The sequence below is a fragment of the Nematostella vectensis genome, chromosome 4, assembly GCF_932526225.1.
Source record: "Nematostella vectensis chromosome 4, jaNemVect1.1, whole genome shotgun sequence".
NCBI lineage: Eukaryota > Metazoa > Cnidaria > Anthozoa > Actiniaria > Edwardsiidae > Nematostella > Nematostella vectensis.
The window spans coordinates 1888219-1906639 of record NC_064037.1 but is presented as its reverse complement, the minus strand read 5'-3'; the positions used below and the strand labels follow the sequence as shown (position 1 = coordinate 1906639).

At 44.3% G+C, this 18421-nt stretch overlaps 1 protein-coding gene and 1 long non-coding RNA gene across 5 annotated transcripts; both read left to right on the top strand.

Moving 5' to 3' along the window:
- Positions 1-1652: 1652 nt before the first annotated feature.
- Positions 1653-18304, top strand: LOC5509203 (protein HIRA; the record flags this gene model as incomplete). 2 transcript variants are annotated; one of them, XM_048726157.1, is given in 18 exon segments in its annotated part: positions 1653-1705; positions 5023-5213; positions 5789-5814; positions 6182-6298; positions 9565-9628; positions 9835-9928; positions 10433-10495; positions 11543-11641; positions 11718-11776; positions 11846-11954; positions 12033-12155; positions 12606-12681; positions 15166-15253; positions 16080-16134; positions 16714-16759; positions 17214-17259; positions 17375-17425; positions 17709-18037. In XM_048726157.1, coding segments are annotated over 18 exon segments (1377 nt in total), but the record flags the coding sequence as incomplete, so codon positions are not given.
- LOC125561781 lies at positions 6316-9557 on the top strand. Of its 3 annotated transcripts, XR_007307493.1 has the most exons (5): positions 6316-6633; positions 6708-7048; positions 7123-7184; positions 7259-7599; positions 7674-9557. It is a non-coding gene; the product is annotated as an uncharacterized LOC125561781 (long non-coding RNA). The 3 variants fall into 3 exon arrangements; XR_007307491.1 differs by having other exon boundaries at positions 7259-9557; XR_007307492.1 differs by having other exon boundaries at positions 6317-6602; positions 7259-9557.
- Positions 18305-18421: the final 117 nt, after the last annotated feature.

Here is an 18421-nt window from a genome sequence, read left to right as displayed (position 1 = left end):
ACGGAAACTAAGACTACACTTATTAGGGTATACACAACTACACAGGTAAAACTACAAATAGGTGCCTCATAAAAACACAGGCTACCCACTCATAGGGGTATACACAACTACACAGGCTACCCACTCAGGGTATACACAACTACGCAGGTAACACTACATATGTGCAACATAACTACACAGGCTACCCACTCATTAGGGTATACACAACTACACAGGTAACACTACATAAGTGCAACATAACTACACAGGCTACCCACTCATCAGGGTATACACAACTACACAGGTAAAATTACATAAGTGCAACATAACGACACAGGCTACCCACTAATTAGGTATAAACACAACTACACAGGTAACACTACAAAGCGATGTAAAAACACAGGCTACCTATTCATTTATACCCAGTGTATACACAAACAGTTGTAGCACAACCTTACACAGGGTATACACAACTACACAGGCTACCCACTCATCAGGTATAAACACAACTACACAGGTAACACTACATGGGTGCAACATAACGACACAGGCTACCCACTCATTAGGGTATACACAACTACACAGGTAACACTACACAGGCTACCCACTCATTAGGGTATACACAACTACACAGGTAACACTACATAGGTGCAGCATAACTACACAGGCTACCCACTCATCAGGGTATACACAACTACACAGGTAACACTACAAATAGGTGCCTCATAAAAACACAGGCTACCCACTCATAGGGATATACACAACTACACAGGCTACCCACTCGTTAGGTTATACACAACTACACAGGTAACACTACATAAGTGCAACATAATGACACAGGCTACCCACTCATTAGGGTATACACAACTACACAGGTAACACTACAAAGGTGCACCATAACAACACAGGCTACCCACTCGTTAGGGTATACACAACTACACAGGTAACACTACATAAGTGCAACATAATGACACAGGCTACCCACTCATTAGGGTATACACAACTACACAGGTAACACTACAAAGGTGCACCATAACTACACAGGCTACCCACTCATCAGGGTATACACAACTACACAGGTAACACTACAAATAGGTGCCTTATAAAAACACAGGCTACCCACTCATAGGGATATACACAACTACACAGGCTGCCCACTCAGGGTATACACAACGTTACAGGTAAAACTACAAAGTGATGTAAAAACACAGGCTACCCATTCATTTATACCCAGTGTATACACAAACAGTTGTAGCACAACCTTCCACAGGCTACCCACTTATCAGGATAAGCACAACTCCACAGGGAACTGCACTCATCTATGCACAAACACACTTGTAACCTACGTGCCCTTAAAAACAGACATCACACTCAACATAAAAAAGATATCAAGTTAGACTTGATATCATGATGTGCACTTAGACACACTGGAAACCCACGAATAGAACACTCCCAAATATGATTATATCAACCAAAAAAGGTGCTTCCTGGAAAAATAAGTTGTTTATGCATTTTGAATTTACTTAAACACTAAGAGTGTAATAATTTTGGCTGTCTTAAGCTTTTATTCCCCCACCTCAATTTATCTACAGGAATCACGAAACATGTACTGTACCAGTCACAAGCAAGTAACAATTACTACTGAATTAATTACATTGCTTTGTATTTTTCAGAATATGTCTCCATTGGACTCTCGAATGAGCGAGAAAGTGCCCATAATCAACAGGTCAGTTGACATTTTCACTGCTAAGCAACAAATTTTAACTTTGTGCTAACTCAGCTCAGTGTCACTTCATGTTTACTTAGCTGTGTTTTGGAAAAGCTAGTGTGATCGTGTGTTTTCTATGGTAGACACCAATCACTCAGCTGGAAAAGCTAGTGTAATATATGTAATATATACCGTAATGATTCGAATAAGCGCCCTCCTTTAAATAAGCTGCCTCCTTCGACCTTAAATAAGCGTCACCTCTCCAATAAGCTGCCCCCTTCGACCTTAAATAAGTGCCACCTCCCCAATAAGCTGCCCCCTTCAACCTTAAATAAGTGCCACCTTCCCAATAAGCTGCCCCCTTCGACCTTAAATAAGGGCCACCTCCCCAATAAGCTGCCCCCTTCGACCTTAAATAAGCGCCACCTCCCCAATCAGCTGCCCCCTTCAACCTTAAATAAGCGCCACCTCTCCAATAAGCTGCCCCCTTCGACCTTAAATAAGGGCCACGTCCCCAATAAGCCGCCCCTTTCAACCTTAAATAAGAGCCACGTCCCCAATAAGCTGCCCCCTTCTACCTTTAATAAGCGCCACCTCCCCAATAAGCTGCCCCCTTCAACCTTAAATAAGCGCCACCTCCCCAATAAGCTGCCCCCTTTGACCTTAAATAAGGGCCACGTCCCCAATAAGCCGCCCCTTTCAACCTTAAATAAGAGCCACATCCCCAATAAGCTGCCACCTTCAACTTTAAATAAGCGACATGTCCCCAATAAGCCGCCCCCTTCGACCTTAAATAAGCGCCACCTCCCCAATCAGCTGCCCCTTTCAACCTTAAATAAGCGCCACCTCCCCAATAAGCTGCCCCCTTCGACCTTAAATAAGGGCCACGTCCCCAATAAGCTGCCCCCTTCTACCTTTAATAAGCGCCACCTCCCCAATAAGCTGCCCCCTTCAACCTTAAATAAGCGCCACCTCCCCAATAAGCTGCCCCCTTCGACCTTAAATAAGGGCCACGTCCCCAATAAGCCGCCCCTTTCAACCTTAAATAAGAGCCAAGTCCCCAATAAGCTGCCCCCTTCTACCTTTAATAAGCGCCACCTCCCCAATAAGCTGCCCCCTTCAACCTTAAATAAGCGCCACCTCCCCAATAAGCTGCCCCCTTCAACCCTAAATAAGTGCCACCTCCCCAATAAGCTGCCCCCTTCAACCTTAAATAAGCGCCACCTCCCCAATAAGCCGCCCCCTTTGACCTTAAATAAGCGCCACCTCCCCAATAAGCTGCCCCCTTCGACCTTGGAATAAGTGCCACCTCACCAATGAGCCGCCCCCTTCGACCTTAAATAAGCGCCACCTCCCCAATAAGCTGCCCCCTTTGACCTGAAATAAGTGCCATCTCCCCAATAAGCTGCCCCCTTCGACCTTGGAATAGGTGCCGCCTTCCCAATAAGCTGCCCCCTTCGACCTTAAATAAGCGCCACCTCCCCAATAAGCTGCCCCCTTCGACCTTGCAATAAGTGCCACCTTACCAATAAGCTGCCCCCTTCGACCTTGGAATAAGTGCCTCCTCCCAATAAGCTGCCCCCTTCAACCTGAAATATGTGCCTCCTCCTCAATAAGCTGCCCCTTTCAACCTTAAATAAGTGCCACGTCCCCAATAAGCTGCCCCCTTCGACCTTAAATAAGGGCCATGTCCCCAATAAGCCGCCCCCTTCAACCTTAAATAAGCGCCACCTCCCCAATAAGCTGCCCCCTTCAACCTTAAATACGTGCCTTCTCCCCAATAAGCTGCCCCCTTCGACCTTAAATAAGTGCCTTCTCCCCAATAAGCTGCCCCCTTCGACCTTAAATAAGTGCCATCTCCCCAGTAAGCTGCCCCCTTCGACCTTAAATAAGTGCCTTTTCCCCAATAAGCCGCCCCCTTCGACCTTAAATAAGTGCCATCTTCCCAATAAGCTGCCCCCTTTGACCTTGGAATAAGTGCCATCTCCCCAATAAGCTGCCCCCTTCAACCTTAAATAAGCGCCACCTCCCCAATAAGCTGCCCCCTTCGACCTTGGAATAAGTGCCAAGTCCCCAATAAGCCGCCCCCTTCAACCTTAAATAAGCGCCACCTTCCCAATAAGCTGCCCCCTTCAACCTTAAATAAGTGCCTTCTCCCCAATAAGCTGCCCCCTTCGACCTTAAATAAGTGCCACCTCCCCAATAAGCTGCCCCCTTCGACCTTAAATAATTGCCATCTCCCCAATAAGCCGCCCCTTTCAACCTTAAATAAGAGCCACATCCCCAATAAGCCGCCCCCTTCGACCTTAAATAAGCGCCACCTCCCCAATCAGCTGCCCCTTTCAACCTTAAATAAGCGCCACCTCCCCAATAAGCTGCCCCCTTCGACCTTAAATAAGGGCCACGTCCCCAATAAGCTGCCCCCTTCTACCTTGGAATATGCGCCATCTCCCCAATAAGCTGCCCCCTTCGACCTTAAATAAGCACCATCTCCCCAATAAGCTGCCCCCTTCGACCTTAAATAAGTGCCACCTCCCCAATAAGCTGCCCCCTTCGACCTTAAATAATTGCCATCTCCCCAATAAGCTGCCCCCTTCAACCTTAAATAATTGCCATCTCCCCAATAAGCTGCCCCCTTCGACCTTAAATAAGCGCCATCTCCCCAATAAGCTGCCCCCTTCGACCTTAAATAAGCGCCATCTCCCCAATAAGCTGCCCCCTTACGACCTTGGAATAAGTGCCACCTCACCAATAAGCTGCCCCCTTCGACCTTGGAATAAGTGCCATCTCCCCAATAAGCTGCCCCCTTTGACCTTAAATAAGTGCCATCTCCCCAATAAGCTGCCCCCTTCGACCTTGGAATAAGTGCCATCTCCCCAATAAGCTGCCCCCTTCGACCTTGGAATAAGTACCATCTCCCCAATAAGCTGCCCCCTTCGACCTTAAATAAGTGCCATCTCCCCAATAAGCTGCCCCCTTCGACCTTGGAATAAGTGCCACCTCCCCTCCTCCTAAAAGTATCCCAGCAAAAGCACCACTTCACTGGGGTAAATCTTTATTTTATTGAGCTCGACACCCTTACTTTACAACGATATTCAACATTTTCAAGATGAGTTGTTTGTATAGAATAACGTAGCTGGCTAAGAATGACAAATATTTGGCCTTGGGATTGATATAAGCTGGCGCATTGCATCATGGTTCGGGTATATTGTCACCTTTATTAAAAACTGCTAAGCAACATGCACATGAGCACGTAAGAAACGAAGCATTCGGAGGGGCTTAATTTGACCCATTATTGAAGATCTGCTAACTTTATTTGTTTGTTTTTATTACAGACCAAAACCCTCAGAAAAAGCACAGGATAAAATAGACACTCTTACTCCCAAGCCCACAGTCGCCTCCAGGCCCTCCCCTGCAGTGACCACAGTGACCCCACCATCACCTGTGGCCACGACTACCGCTGTCAAGCGGAAAGCTGATACTCAAACGTCGGGAACAAAGCGAGCGAGGAAAGAGAGGGAGTCGGGTAGGATTTTATTCCAGTTTTACCTGTATATTTATACGGGTAAAATTTTGAAAAATCCCAAGAAACATTCAACTTTGGATTAGCAAATATTGTACAATCGTTAAAGATTCGAAGAGAACGCGATTCAAATAGATTTTCGTATAACTTTATAGCTGTTAGGGTGAAATAGTACTTTTTATGGCCCCAGGAAGTATCAGTTTTTCTGCGGTTAGTTTTTATCTCCCCTTTCCCCTTCAGGCGGATTGGTCTACAGAAAACTCGTGGCATTCTTATTTAGAGGAAAGCCCCCACCCGATACCGACCAACTAAAAGAATCCTTTTCCATCGACTAATTCAAGCAAGTTACTGAGATAGTTTCAATAAAATATCGTTAAGAAGGTATTAAAATTCAATCGTTGGTGATTATTTTGAGGTTTCATGCACGAAACGATGTATTTGAAATTATAAACAATTGTCTGATCGACATTCTTTAAAAGGTGGAGCATTAAGAGAGAATAAAGAGCATTCTTAAGAAATGTCCTTGACATAATCTGTGGCACAATTTCTAATCTATTGTGTTTTATAATTTCTTTCAGCAAAAGCAACCGCTACTGCAAGTACGGTAAGTCTCGTCTTATAGTAAACTATGCATCAAAACGTAGCTCTACTTGAAATCAGTGAGAAACACAATACCTGCCCTACTACATTGAAAACAATAATTGAACTAAATTATGAGATCGGGGGCTGCGTGACAGAGATCGGGGGCTGCGTGACAGAGGTCGGGGGCTGCGTGACATAATTTGGGGGAGGAATGGAATTGCATAGGAGACGTTGTGCACACTGCACGTGTAATTATACCAGCAGTACTTCAAGGGCCGTTTACTCGGAGCTTAAAGAATGTTTTTCGTCCACTTCTTTGTTATTGTTTACATCGTGGTTGGCCTTGTTTAGTAACCTTGTTTAGTAAGCGCCGCGTGTCATTGTTTTAGACTCGGCATAGCCGCGACGAGCATGATGCGGATGTGAACATGACAGTCGTCTCGTCTGCTACCCGACACACCGTCTGCATACCATCTCCCGCACCGGAGAGAACCTTGTCCTTAGAGGTAAGAGCGCATCAAATTCGCATGTATGTTTGTAATCAATTAATAATTTTCCGAGAGCCACATGTACATTATCTGTATTGATATTAATGCCTTGCTTATACTTGAGCGTCCAACCTAGGTTGTAACTAGGGAGTAACTACCCAACCTAGGTTGTAACTAGAGAGTAACTACCCAACCTAGGTTGTAACTAGGGAGTAACTACCCAACCTAGGTTGTAACTAGGGAGTAACTACCCAACCTAGGTTGTAACTAGGGAGTAACTACCCAACCTAGGTTGTAACTAGGGAGTAACTACCCAACCTAGGTTGTAACTAGGGAGTAACTACCCAACCTAGGTTGGGTAGTTACTACCAGTAACTACCAACTAAAAAAAAGTTACTACCAACCTAGGGAGTAACTACCAACCTAGGTTGTAACTAGGGAGTAACTACCCAACCTAGGTTGTAACTAGGGAGTAACTACCCAACCTAGGTTGTAACTAGGGAGTAACTACCCAACCTAGGTTGTAACTAGGGAGTAACTACCCAACCTAGGTTGTAACTAGGGAGTAACTACCCAACCTAGGTTGTAACTAGAGAGTAACTACCCAACCTAGGTTGTAACTAGGGAGTAACTACCCAACCTAGGTTGTAACTAGGGAGTAACTACCCAACCTAGGTTGTAACTAGGGAGTAACTACCCAACCTAGGTTGTAACTAGGGAGTAACTACCCAACCTAGGTTGTAACTAGGGAGTAACTACCCAACCTAGGTTGGGTAGTTACTACCAGTAACTACCAACTAAAAAAAAGTTACTACCAACCTAGGGAGTAACTACCAACCTAGGTTGTAACTAGGGAGTAACTACCCAACCTAGGTTGTAACTAGGGAGTAACTACCCAACCTAGGTTGGGTAGTTACTACCAGTAACTACCAACTAAAAAAAAGTTACTACCAACCTAGGGAGTAACTACCAACCTAGGTTGTAACTAGGGAGTAACTACCCAACCTAGGTTGTAACTAGGGAGTAACTACCCAACCTAGGTTGTAACTAGGGAGTAACTACCCAACCTAGGTTGTAACTAGGGAGTAACTACCCAACCTAGGTTGTAACTAGGGAGTAACTACCCAACCTAGGTTGTAACTAGAGAGTAACTACCCAACCTAGGTTGTAACTAGGGAGTAACTACCCAACCTAGGTTGTAACTAGGGAGTAACTACCCAACCTAGGTTGTAACTAGGGAGTAACTACCCAACCTAGGTTGTAACTAGGGAGTAACTACCCAACCTAGGTTGTAACTAGGGAGTAACTACCCAACCTAGGTTGGGTAGTTACTACCAGTAACTACCAACTAAAAAAAAGTTACTACCAACCTAGGGAGTAACTACCAACCTAGGTTGTAACTAGGGAGTAACTACCCAACCTAGGTTGTAACTAGGGAGTAACTACCCAACCTAGGTTGTAACTAGGGAGTAACTACCTAACCTAGGTTGTAACTAGGGAGTAACTACCCAACCTAGGTTGTAACTAGGGAGTAACCACCCAACCTAGATTGTAACTAGGGAGTAACTATCCAACCTAGGTTGTAACTAGGGAGTAACCACCCAACCTAGGTTGTAACTAGGGAGTAACCACCCAACCTAGGTTGTAACTAGGGAGTAACTATCCAACCTAGGTTGTAACTAGGGAGTAACCACCCAACCTAGGTTGTAACTAGGGAGTAACCACCCAACCTAGGTTGTAACTAGGGAGTAACTGCCCAACCTAGGTTGTAACTAGGGAGTAACCACCCAACCTAGGTTGTAACTAGGGAGTAACCACCCAACCTAGGTTGTAACTAGGGAGTAACTACCCAACCTAGGTTGTAACTAGGGAGTAACCACCCAACCTAGGTTGTAACTAGGGAGTAACCACCCAACCTAGGTTGTAACTAGGGAGTAACTACCCAACCTAGGTTGTAACTAGGGAGTAACCACCCAACCTAGGTTGTAACTAGGAGTAACTACCCAACCTAGGTTGTAACTAGGGAGTAACCACCCAACCTAGGTTGTAACTAGGGAGTAACCACCCAACCTAGGTTGTAACTAGGGAGTAACTACCCAACCTAGGTTGTAACTAGGGAGTAACCACCCAACCTAGGTTGTAACTAGGGAGTAACTACCCAACCTAGGTTGTAACTAGGGAGTAACTACCCAACCTAGGTTAGATTTAAAGCGTGTGTGAACACGCTCCAAATAGCCACTAATGTGCCTGCAATTACAAAGGATTACAAAGGTTGAGCTGAACAATTCCAGGAGGCATAGTGTCACTCTTAATAAAAAATGTCTTAACTAACTAATTATTTAAAGGGTTGTTAAAAAGGCGCTCACAGTGCGATACTTTTAGGAGCTTTTTATCACGTATGTAATGCCTTGTGTCACGTACATGCTGTCACATGTTCGGTGGCACGTACCTGTTGACACGTGCTCGATGTCACATGTTCGGTGGCACGTACTTGATGTCACGTACTTGTTGGCACGTACTTGTTGGCACGTACTTGTTGTCACGTACTTGTTGTCACGTTTTTGCAGTCACGTGCTCGATGTCACATGTTCGGTGACACGTATTTTATGTCACGTACCTGTTGTCACGTACTTGTTGTCACGTACCTGTTGTCACGTACTTGTTGTCACGTACTTGTTGTCACGTACCTGTTGTCACGTACTTGTTGTCACGTGCTCGATGTCACATGTTCGGTGGCACGTACTTGTCACGTACTTGCAGTCACGTGCTCGATGTCACATGTTCGGTGGCACGTACCTGTTGTCACGTACTTGTTGACACGTACCTGTTGTCACGTACTTGTTGACACGTACTTGTTGTCACGTACTTGCAGTCACGTGCTCTATTGTCACATGTTCGGTGGCACGTACTTGTTGGCACGTACCTGTTGTCACGTACTTGTTGGCACGTACCTGTTGTCACGTACTTGTTGACACGTACCTGTTGTCACGTACTTGTTGACACGTACCTGTTGTCACGTACTTGTTGACACGTACTTGTTGTCACGTGCTCCATGTCACATGTTCGATGGCACGTACTTGTTGGCACTTACTTGTTGACACGTACCTGTTGTCACGTTCTTGCTGTCACGTGCTCGATGTCACATGTTCGGTGGCACTAACTTGTTGTCACGTTCTTGCAGTCACGTGCTCGATGTCACATGTTCGGTGGCACTAACTTAATGTCAAGTTCTTGCAGTCACGTGCTCGATGTCACATGTTCGGTGGCACTCACTTTTTTTGTAGATCGGTGGTGGAAGCGAGGATGATACCGTCACTATCGAGTTAGAAAATACCCTGACATCTTCAGGTACGTCTAGTTTTAGTCAATTTGGGTCTTGGAGAAACTCGTATTTTATTTATAGGTATTCCCGCGTGCTTGTCTTTCATAGGCCAGTCAGACCAAGGGCACCAATTGTTCTAATATATACTGTTGCGATACCATCTATTTGTGAACCTTAATTCCACCTCCAAAAAGAGCTTATGTTGTTCCTTCCTTTATAAACATTTTTACAGCGTCAAGTGTCCACGTGCTCAAGTGTATTTCAGCGGGCAAGGCATCCTGGGAAGCCATGATCACGAGCCCTGGTATCGCGCTGGCGGGAAGCAGGTAAAATGGTCTTACCTTGAAGATTTATTCATGTCAAACAGGTCATAGACCAGTAGGTGGTGAAATGCTACAGGGCTAACTAGTCACATGAGCACTTTGGTGGAGAACTCCCGCCAAAATTGTCAACACTTTCTCTCGTGTGATGAGCTGAAAACTGTCATGTTATTTTACCACTAATAATAATCACCCAAAAAGTCGCTTGAACAATTAGACCAAGTAGCTCATGACAATGAAGTTTACAGTGGATCTGTAGGGGAGGGGGGTACCGAGAGGACCTGTGTTATGTGTACATGCATGTTGATTAACATATGTAAGTATTGAATAGCCTTCTATATGTCAATGTTGCTACACCATTTCGAGATGCCTTGTGTATGGGATTCAATGGTATTCATAACAGGCAAGAACTAATTAGTCTACGCCGTCTACAACGTCCTCGTCCCCTGTGGAACACTTGCCTCTTTAATTACCATAGGGGATATTACAGCATTTCTCATCTTTTTGTAGGAATATTGTGTGCGTGGCCTGTGCAAATAAAAGTCTTTGCGTGTTTTCGTTTTCTGGAAGGAGGTAAGTACCATCACTATCCATGCCATAGAACACCTCGTCATCACTATCCATGCCATAGAACACCTCATCATCACTATCCATGCCATAGAACACCTCGTCATCACTATCCATGCCATAGAACACCTCATCGTCACTATCCATGCCATAGAACACCTCATCATCACTATCCATGCCATAGAACACCTCATCATCACTATCCATGCCATAGAACACCTCGTCATCACTATCCATGCCATAGAACACCTCATCATCACCATCCATGCCATAGAATACCTCATCATCACTATCCATGCCATAGAACACCTCGTCATCACTATCCATGCCATAGAACACCTCGTCATCACTATCCATGCCATAGAACACCTCATCATCACTATCCATGCCATAGAACACCTCGTCATCACTATCCATGCCATAGAACACCTCATCATCACTATCCATGCCATAGAACACCTCATCATCACTATCCATGCCATAGAACACCTCGTCATCACTATCCATGCCATAGAACACCTCGTCATCACTATCCATGCCATAGAACACCTCATCATCACTATCCATGCCATAGAACACCTCGTCATCACTATCCATGCCATAGAACACCTCATCATCACTATCCATGCCATAGAACACCTCATCATCACTATCCATGCCATAGAACACCTCATCATCACTATCCATGCCATAGAACACCTCGTCATCACCATCCATGGCATAGAACACCTCGACAACTACAACCCTATCAACTACATCATTACCATCGCCATCACAACTACCACTATCAACACCACTATCACCATCAGAATCACCACATCCATCAACATCAACACCACCACCACCTTTATCACCGTCAACACCACCACCAACATCACCATCACAACTACCACCCTATCCACCATAACCACCGTTACCATTAACACCACAAGCACCGTTATCACTACCGCTACTAAAATCACCAAATATTTGGATAGCATTGCTCTATAGGATATCCAAGAATTTCCAAACTCCTCAAACTAAAACAATACCATCATTTTGTTTGCCCACTAGGCTCCAGCCGCCTCTCATGCTAGAATCTTGCGCCTCCGTACTTCAAGCCAGCGGTCACCACGTATTAGTAGTGACGTCATCAGGGGGTGTTTACGTTTGGTAGGCTGTATTTGACTCTTTGGGGACTGTAAGCATAAAACAGTTATACGAGAAATTGTTAAACATTGTATTTCAGGGACACCAAGTCTTCTTCTGTCGTAGTGAAAAACGAGTCAGTCTTTCCGATCCTTCCGGGTAAGCTTTTACTCTCATTGCTTTACGCATCTGAATTCTCTTCTTACTACTAGTTGTGCTCTTTTTTAGCCGGAAGTGACGTCACTATTGCGCGAACCTCAATATCAGAACGAGGCTATCCTGTACTCACTCTCTCGAACCAAGCCTCGTACTCGTTTGAGCCTTGCGTGGGAGCCTGGTAAGTAGAAAATTTGATTAAGAATAACAACAATACCGGTCTTGACTTAACTTTCTTACGACGTTTCTGATTGGCTAGGATCCAGCTCGTTCGTGCTGAGGACCCGCTCCTTCTAAATGCCGATTACCAGGCTTCCATGTTCCGCCAGGACCCGTTCTGCGCCCGCGGTCCTTTGGCCCAGCTGCAGGGCCACAGCACCAGGTAACGCTTATCATCTGTCCTTTGCCAATGCTCTCGTGTGCGGGAGCGGTACGTGCGCGGGAACGTGCACGTGCGGGAACGTGCGGGAGGGTGTACGGGAGTGTGTACGGGAGGGTGTACAGGAAGGTGTACAGGAGGGTGTACGGGGGCGTGTACGGTGGCGTGTGCGGGTGGGTGTACGGGAGGGTGTACGGGGGCGTGTACAGGAGGGTGCACTGGAGGGTGTACGGGGGCGTGTGCGGGTGGGTGTACGGGGGGGTGTACGGGAAGGTTTTCGTGAGCGTGTACGTGAGGTTGTGTATGTGTGTTGGCAGCCAAGATTACTTTACAATCTCGAAAACCCAGTGTGGTTTGTATTTTACCGATTCGAAGCCCTGGGTTTCAAGGGGGGTGGTCACTTAATTGCTCTACCAAAAGGCTATCAAGTGATATGTATGTTTGCTGTTGCAGATTGGCTCGTCAGGGAGGCCGCATGTTCCGTTCCAACCCGAGCAAACAGCAGACAGCCACTATGTCACACCTGGAGGTGAGTCTCATTTCCTGGGAAGGGCTCAAACAGTCTTTGTTAGCCCCCACATTTATAAACCTTTCTCCTATATCCAAACGTGACAGGCGGTATCCGGGTAATTGTTTTCAAGAATTCATGCAAATTGAAAACTTGGAAATATTATAAACTTAATATTAGTAAGCTGTATATTGGCATTCAATATTTCCAAGGTTTCAGTTCGATATCCTGCTTGTCTTATAAAACACCAAGTAGGAATGACCTTGTATACACAAAATATAGTGGTCTTCAACTACAGTCTTTTAGATTCTGTTATACCGAAACCCCTGATAGGAGGTTTTCAAAGTACCGAAACCCCTGATAGGGGGTTTTCAAAGTACAGAAACCCCTGATACGAGGTTTTCAATTACCGATACCCCTGAAACGAGGTTTTCAAAGTACAGAAACCCCTGATACGAGGTTGTCAAGTACCGAAACCCCTGATACGAGGTTTTTAAGTACAGAAACCCTTGATACGAGGTTGTCAAGTACCGAAACCCCTGATACGAGGTTTTCAAAGTACAGAAACCCCTGATACGAGGTTTTCAAGTACCGAAACCCCTGATACGAGGTTTTCAAGTACAGAAACCCCCTGATACGAGGTTTTCAAGTACAGAAACCCCTGATACGAGGTTTTCAAGTACAGAAACCCTTGATGCGAGGTTTTCAAAGTACCGAAACCCCTGATACGAGGTTTTTAAAGTACCGAAACCACTGATACGAGGTTTTCAAGTACAGAAACCCCTGATACGAGGTTTTCAAAGTACCGAAACCCCTGATACGAGGTTTTCAAAGTACCGAAACCCCTGATACGAGGTTTTCAAAGTACCGAAACCCCTGATACGAGGTTTTCAAGTACCGAAACCCCTGATACGAGGTTTTCAAAGTACCGAAACCCCTGATACGAGGTTTTCAAAGTACCGAAACCCCTGATACGAGGTTTTCAAGTACAGAAACCCTTGATAGGAGGTTTTCAAAGTACCGAAACCCCTGATTCGAGGTTTTCAAAGTACTGAAACCCCTGATTCGAGGTTTTCAAGTACAGAAACCCCTGATACGAGGTTTTCAAAGTACAGAAACCCCTGATACGAGGTTTTCAAGTACCGAAACCCCTGATACGAGGTTTTTAAAGTACCGAAACCCCTGATACGAGGTTTTCAAGTACAGAAACCATTGATAGGAGGTTTTCAAAGTACCGAAACCCCTGATACGAGGTTTTCAAGTACTGAAACCTCTGATACGAGGCAATTATCGCGCCTTCCCGATGAATCGTACATAATATTAATTTTAATTTCACAAATTAGAGGCATTAGTGAAGTTTTATTCGCCACAAATCATGTTGACCACACGGCGCACGGGGCTAGAAAAAAGGGTTTCAATCTAAACGAATTCTTTGATTACAAGACCCAGGGAAGTTTAATCTAACGGGAACCTAGCGGTGTGCCATTGGCGTCCTGCTGTTTGTGGTTGTATTTAGCGTGGGCGCAGTGTTCCTCCTTCCGCCAACAGTTTTGCTCTTATTGTGAATGGGTAAATCATCAGGGTCGTGAAAGGGAGGATTTATGAGTTCTTTCTTAAGGGGAACAAGCGAATTAGTCCTGCATTGAAAGGTTGAAAAGGGAAATCAGAGGAACAAAACAGCACAAGGCAAATCTGGGGTTTGAAATTCAGATTTTAAAGTTTGCGATGCAATGGTTAACAAATGAATGAATTCTCCATTGGATAATCTCAAAAGGGGAAAAAGCAGAAACAAAAAACAAACAAGCGGAGATTTAGATTTTAAAATTTGCAAACGAGTGAATTAGCCTTCATTGACATTTGAAATGGGGATAAAAATGACAAAAAAAAGGAAAAAGGGAAATTCTTGCTTGAAATTCAGGTTTTAAAGCTGCCAATGTTGTGATGTAAAGTTCATTTTTTTATAAGCATGAAAATAAGTCATAAATGGACGAGAAACTTGTGATCTAGTCGTTGTGTGTAAAATGGAACTATAGTAAGTTGTTGCCTTGAATTGGGGCGAAAGTGCTTGGTCGGTTTAGGCCTTTGAGGAGTGAATATGTTTTCAAATTAGAAAAACAAAGCGGCACGAAAAAGAAAATACATTGCATTACACTTTCACTAGAACACATAAGCATTCTTCTATCTGCCAAAAGATTATGGAGAGATAACAGTAACCCGATTGTCCCCTGGCTAGAGGTTCAAACTCTCCTCACAGCTCGCCCCACAGGTAGACCGGAGACGTGTAGGAGAGTTTAGGTAATAGATTAAGGTGCAAGGGCAGTGGTTTTTTCTAGTTTTGTGGTCATTTGAACTCAAACATTCGATAAGCATCATGATTTCATGTTCGACCGATGTGACCCACAGGCCGCCAGATTGTTATTTGTTTAATGATTCACGTGTATTTGTTAAATGATTCACTTGTATTTATTTATTGATTCACATATATTTGTTGCTCATCATTCACAGAACCAGCTATCAGTATGCCTGACGCTAGGATCTGCAGACGAGTATCATTTTTGGCTCCTGACTTACGTACGTTACCTGGCACAAGCAGGTAAGAGTCCTGATGCACGGGCACCCTGTGCCTTACGTTCCACAAACGTACGTTACCTCGCACAACCAGGTAAGACCCCTGATGCACGGGTACCTGTGCCTTCGCTTAACATATGTACGTTACCTCGCACAATCAGGTAAGAGCCCTGATGCACGGGCACCCTGTGCTATGAGCTCAACATACGTACGTTTTCTCACGTAAGCAGATAAGAGTCCTGATGCACGGGCACCCTGTGCTTTGCGCGTTACCTCACGTAAGTAGGTAAGAGCCCTGATGCACGGGTACCCTGTGCCTTCCTTATGTTACCTCTCGTAAGCCGGTAAAAGTCCTGATGCACGGGCATCCTGTGCCTTCCTTAACATATTTACGTTACCTCGCACAATCAGGTAAGAGCCCTGATGCACGGGCACCCTGTGCCTTGAGCTCAACATACGTACATTTTCTCACGTAAGCAGATAAGAGTCCTGATGCACAGGCACCCTGTGCTTTGCGCGTTACCTCACGTAAGCCGGTAAAAGTACTGATGCACGGGTACCCTGTGTCTTCCTTATGTTACCTCTCGTAAGCCGGTAAAAGTCCTGATGCACGGGTACCCTGTGCCTTCCTTATGTTATCTCTCGTGAGCCGGTAAAATTCCTGGTGCACGGGTACCCTCTGCCGTACTTCAGACCTACGCAAATTACTAGTTAGAACAGTTAGAATATCCTTTGCCCTACTTTTTAGCTCACACAAGCTGAGGATATAACCCTGATGTGCTGTAACCCTGTGGCAGGTTTCTATCAGGGTTAAATGTGCAGTGTAAGGACTAACTTGTGCGTGGTTATAGGGTGCGAGTCAAGACTGAGGGAGATCTGCGAAGACCTCCTGGGACCGCCACACAGGTTATACTAGCTTTTGTTTCCTAACACCCCTTAGTGTTGTAAAGTGCTTTAAAGTTTTTTTGCTTAAAGACATTATGTTATTCATGCTGATTCTTTTATCGGGGCACTCTAAAGCATAATTTTAGCGAAGTTGCTACCCAGGTTTACTGAATGACCTTTGATCTTTAAACTACAATTTTGTGGTTTTAACGTAACACAATCGAGCGGATGAAAACTGATGGATATATTACTTTTGGGTTTCGATTTACTCAATCCTTGAAATTTTATGGAATATGACGACTAGATCGTCTGTATTTGATTTGCATTGCAGACGAGATTTCACCTCGTTCTGCCTAACTTGTCCATATCATATTTCATATTTTTCCCATTTCCTCAAAACAGCCGTGCGAGTGCCCCTATAAGACCCGTTTACAATAGCATTTTTGTCGCATCAAACTAGCTGCGATTTCGCGGCAATTTCCCTGCGACAGCTTGCAAATTTATCGCAGATAATTCGAGCAACTTTTACCTAAAGCTTATGAAGATACTAAAGTAATGGGCAATTATACTATTGACCTGTTTTAATTTTTCGTTTTACAGGAGCAATGTTTCAGATAAACGAACTGGGTGGAACCCGAAGGTTCTGGTAAGACAGCAATAGCGGATACGTGTCAGAATACAACGCTTGCGATTTTGCCGACGCCGCAAACAACTAAAGTAGTTCAATGACCCTCCAACATTCCTTATAAGTATTAGAATTAACTACCAAAAAGGTAGTTAAATGAAAGTAAGTTGTTTGATGGGACAACTTCACCGCACGAGAGAGAAAACAAACTGGCAAGTAATTATTTAATGCCATTAGAGTCATAGGAGGGATCCTAGATATTCAGTTTGTATAGGTGAAGGATCGGTCGCTACGTTTCCGAGGGGGGGGAGGGGGGTGCAAGTATATCTAACGTCGCATACGAAAGGTATTTACACAGCCCTTAAAAGAAATGTTTTCAAAGGTAAATGGACGCGTAGATTATTACCAAAGGCAGGAAGGGTGTTGTTATTTCTTCTTTCAGTCATTGTTAATTCTTGTCTGCATTTTTTAACAGAGCTTCAAAAGACGCGACCTTTTAGTCGAAATTCTCCCCATTATAGGTAAGTGCTTGCTGAAGAGATGTACTTAAATTATTACTCGAAGTAACCATTACCATTTGGCAAATGATGATCTCGAGAATGTCTAACCACAAGTGGATGTTTTTTATCATTCAAGGTACAAATATTCGTCTTCAACGACTCTTCACCGAGTTCAAGGACCAATTAGATGTCGTCGCGCGATGAGCTACATAACCAGTCAAACAGGTTATCGTCATTATTGGAAACAGGTCAGACTAGTAATGTGTGAGTTGAAAAAGAGATGGAGATAGTAGAGGGGAAACATGAGGGGACATGAAAAAAAGTCACAGAGCTGATCAACTCGAAACGGATTTTATGTGAAACAAAACTAAGAGAATCAACTCATACAGTATCAGCCAACTGAAATCGGCTGTACACGAATAATATCAAAAGCCCAACAGATCTCTTCACCGAGTTCAAGGACCAATTAGATGTCGTCGCGCGATGAGCTACATAACCAGTCAAACAGGTTATCGTCATTATTGGAAACAGGTCAGACTAGTAATGTGTGAGTTGAAAAAGAGATGGAGATAGTAGAGGGGAAACATGAGGGGACATGAAAAAAAGTCACAGAGCTGATCAACTCGAAACGGACTTTTATGTGAAACAAAACTAAGAGAATCAACTCATACAGTATCAGCCAACTGAAATCGGCTGTACACGAATAATATCAAAAGCCCAACAGATTTGTAAGCTGCTTTGCTGTTAATCACTCGAAACTGTAGTTAAGTATAAACAATAAACTGGTTTGGAGTTCGAATTCTCTTTGGTATAACTTTTTAGTCTCTATGATATATATAAAACTTTTTTGGCCGAAACAGTTTATTCATTTAAAAATAATAGGCTTAATAATCTTCTTAATTCTTATCCTTTAATCATCATTACTCAGGTATCGTCTTATTAGATACGAGACATGTAAACTAGAAATGGACTGTTTGATTGACAGCTTCTGTAAAAGAGGTGGTATCTATCTCTCTATGCCTTCACTGTCGCTGTCCTTATCACACAATAAAACCCTTAGTCCTTATTTTCCCCTCTATTGTCTACCCATGACCAAATATGAATATAACGGTATCTTGAGAATCAGCGGCGGCTTATCCAAATAACACGTTCTCCTAGCCCAAAAGCATTATTGGCACTTTTC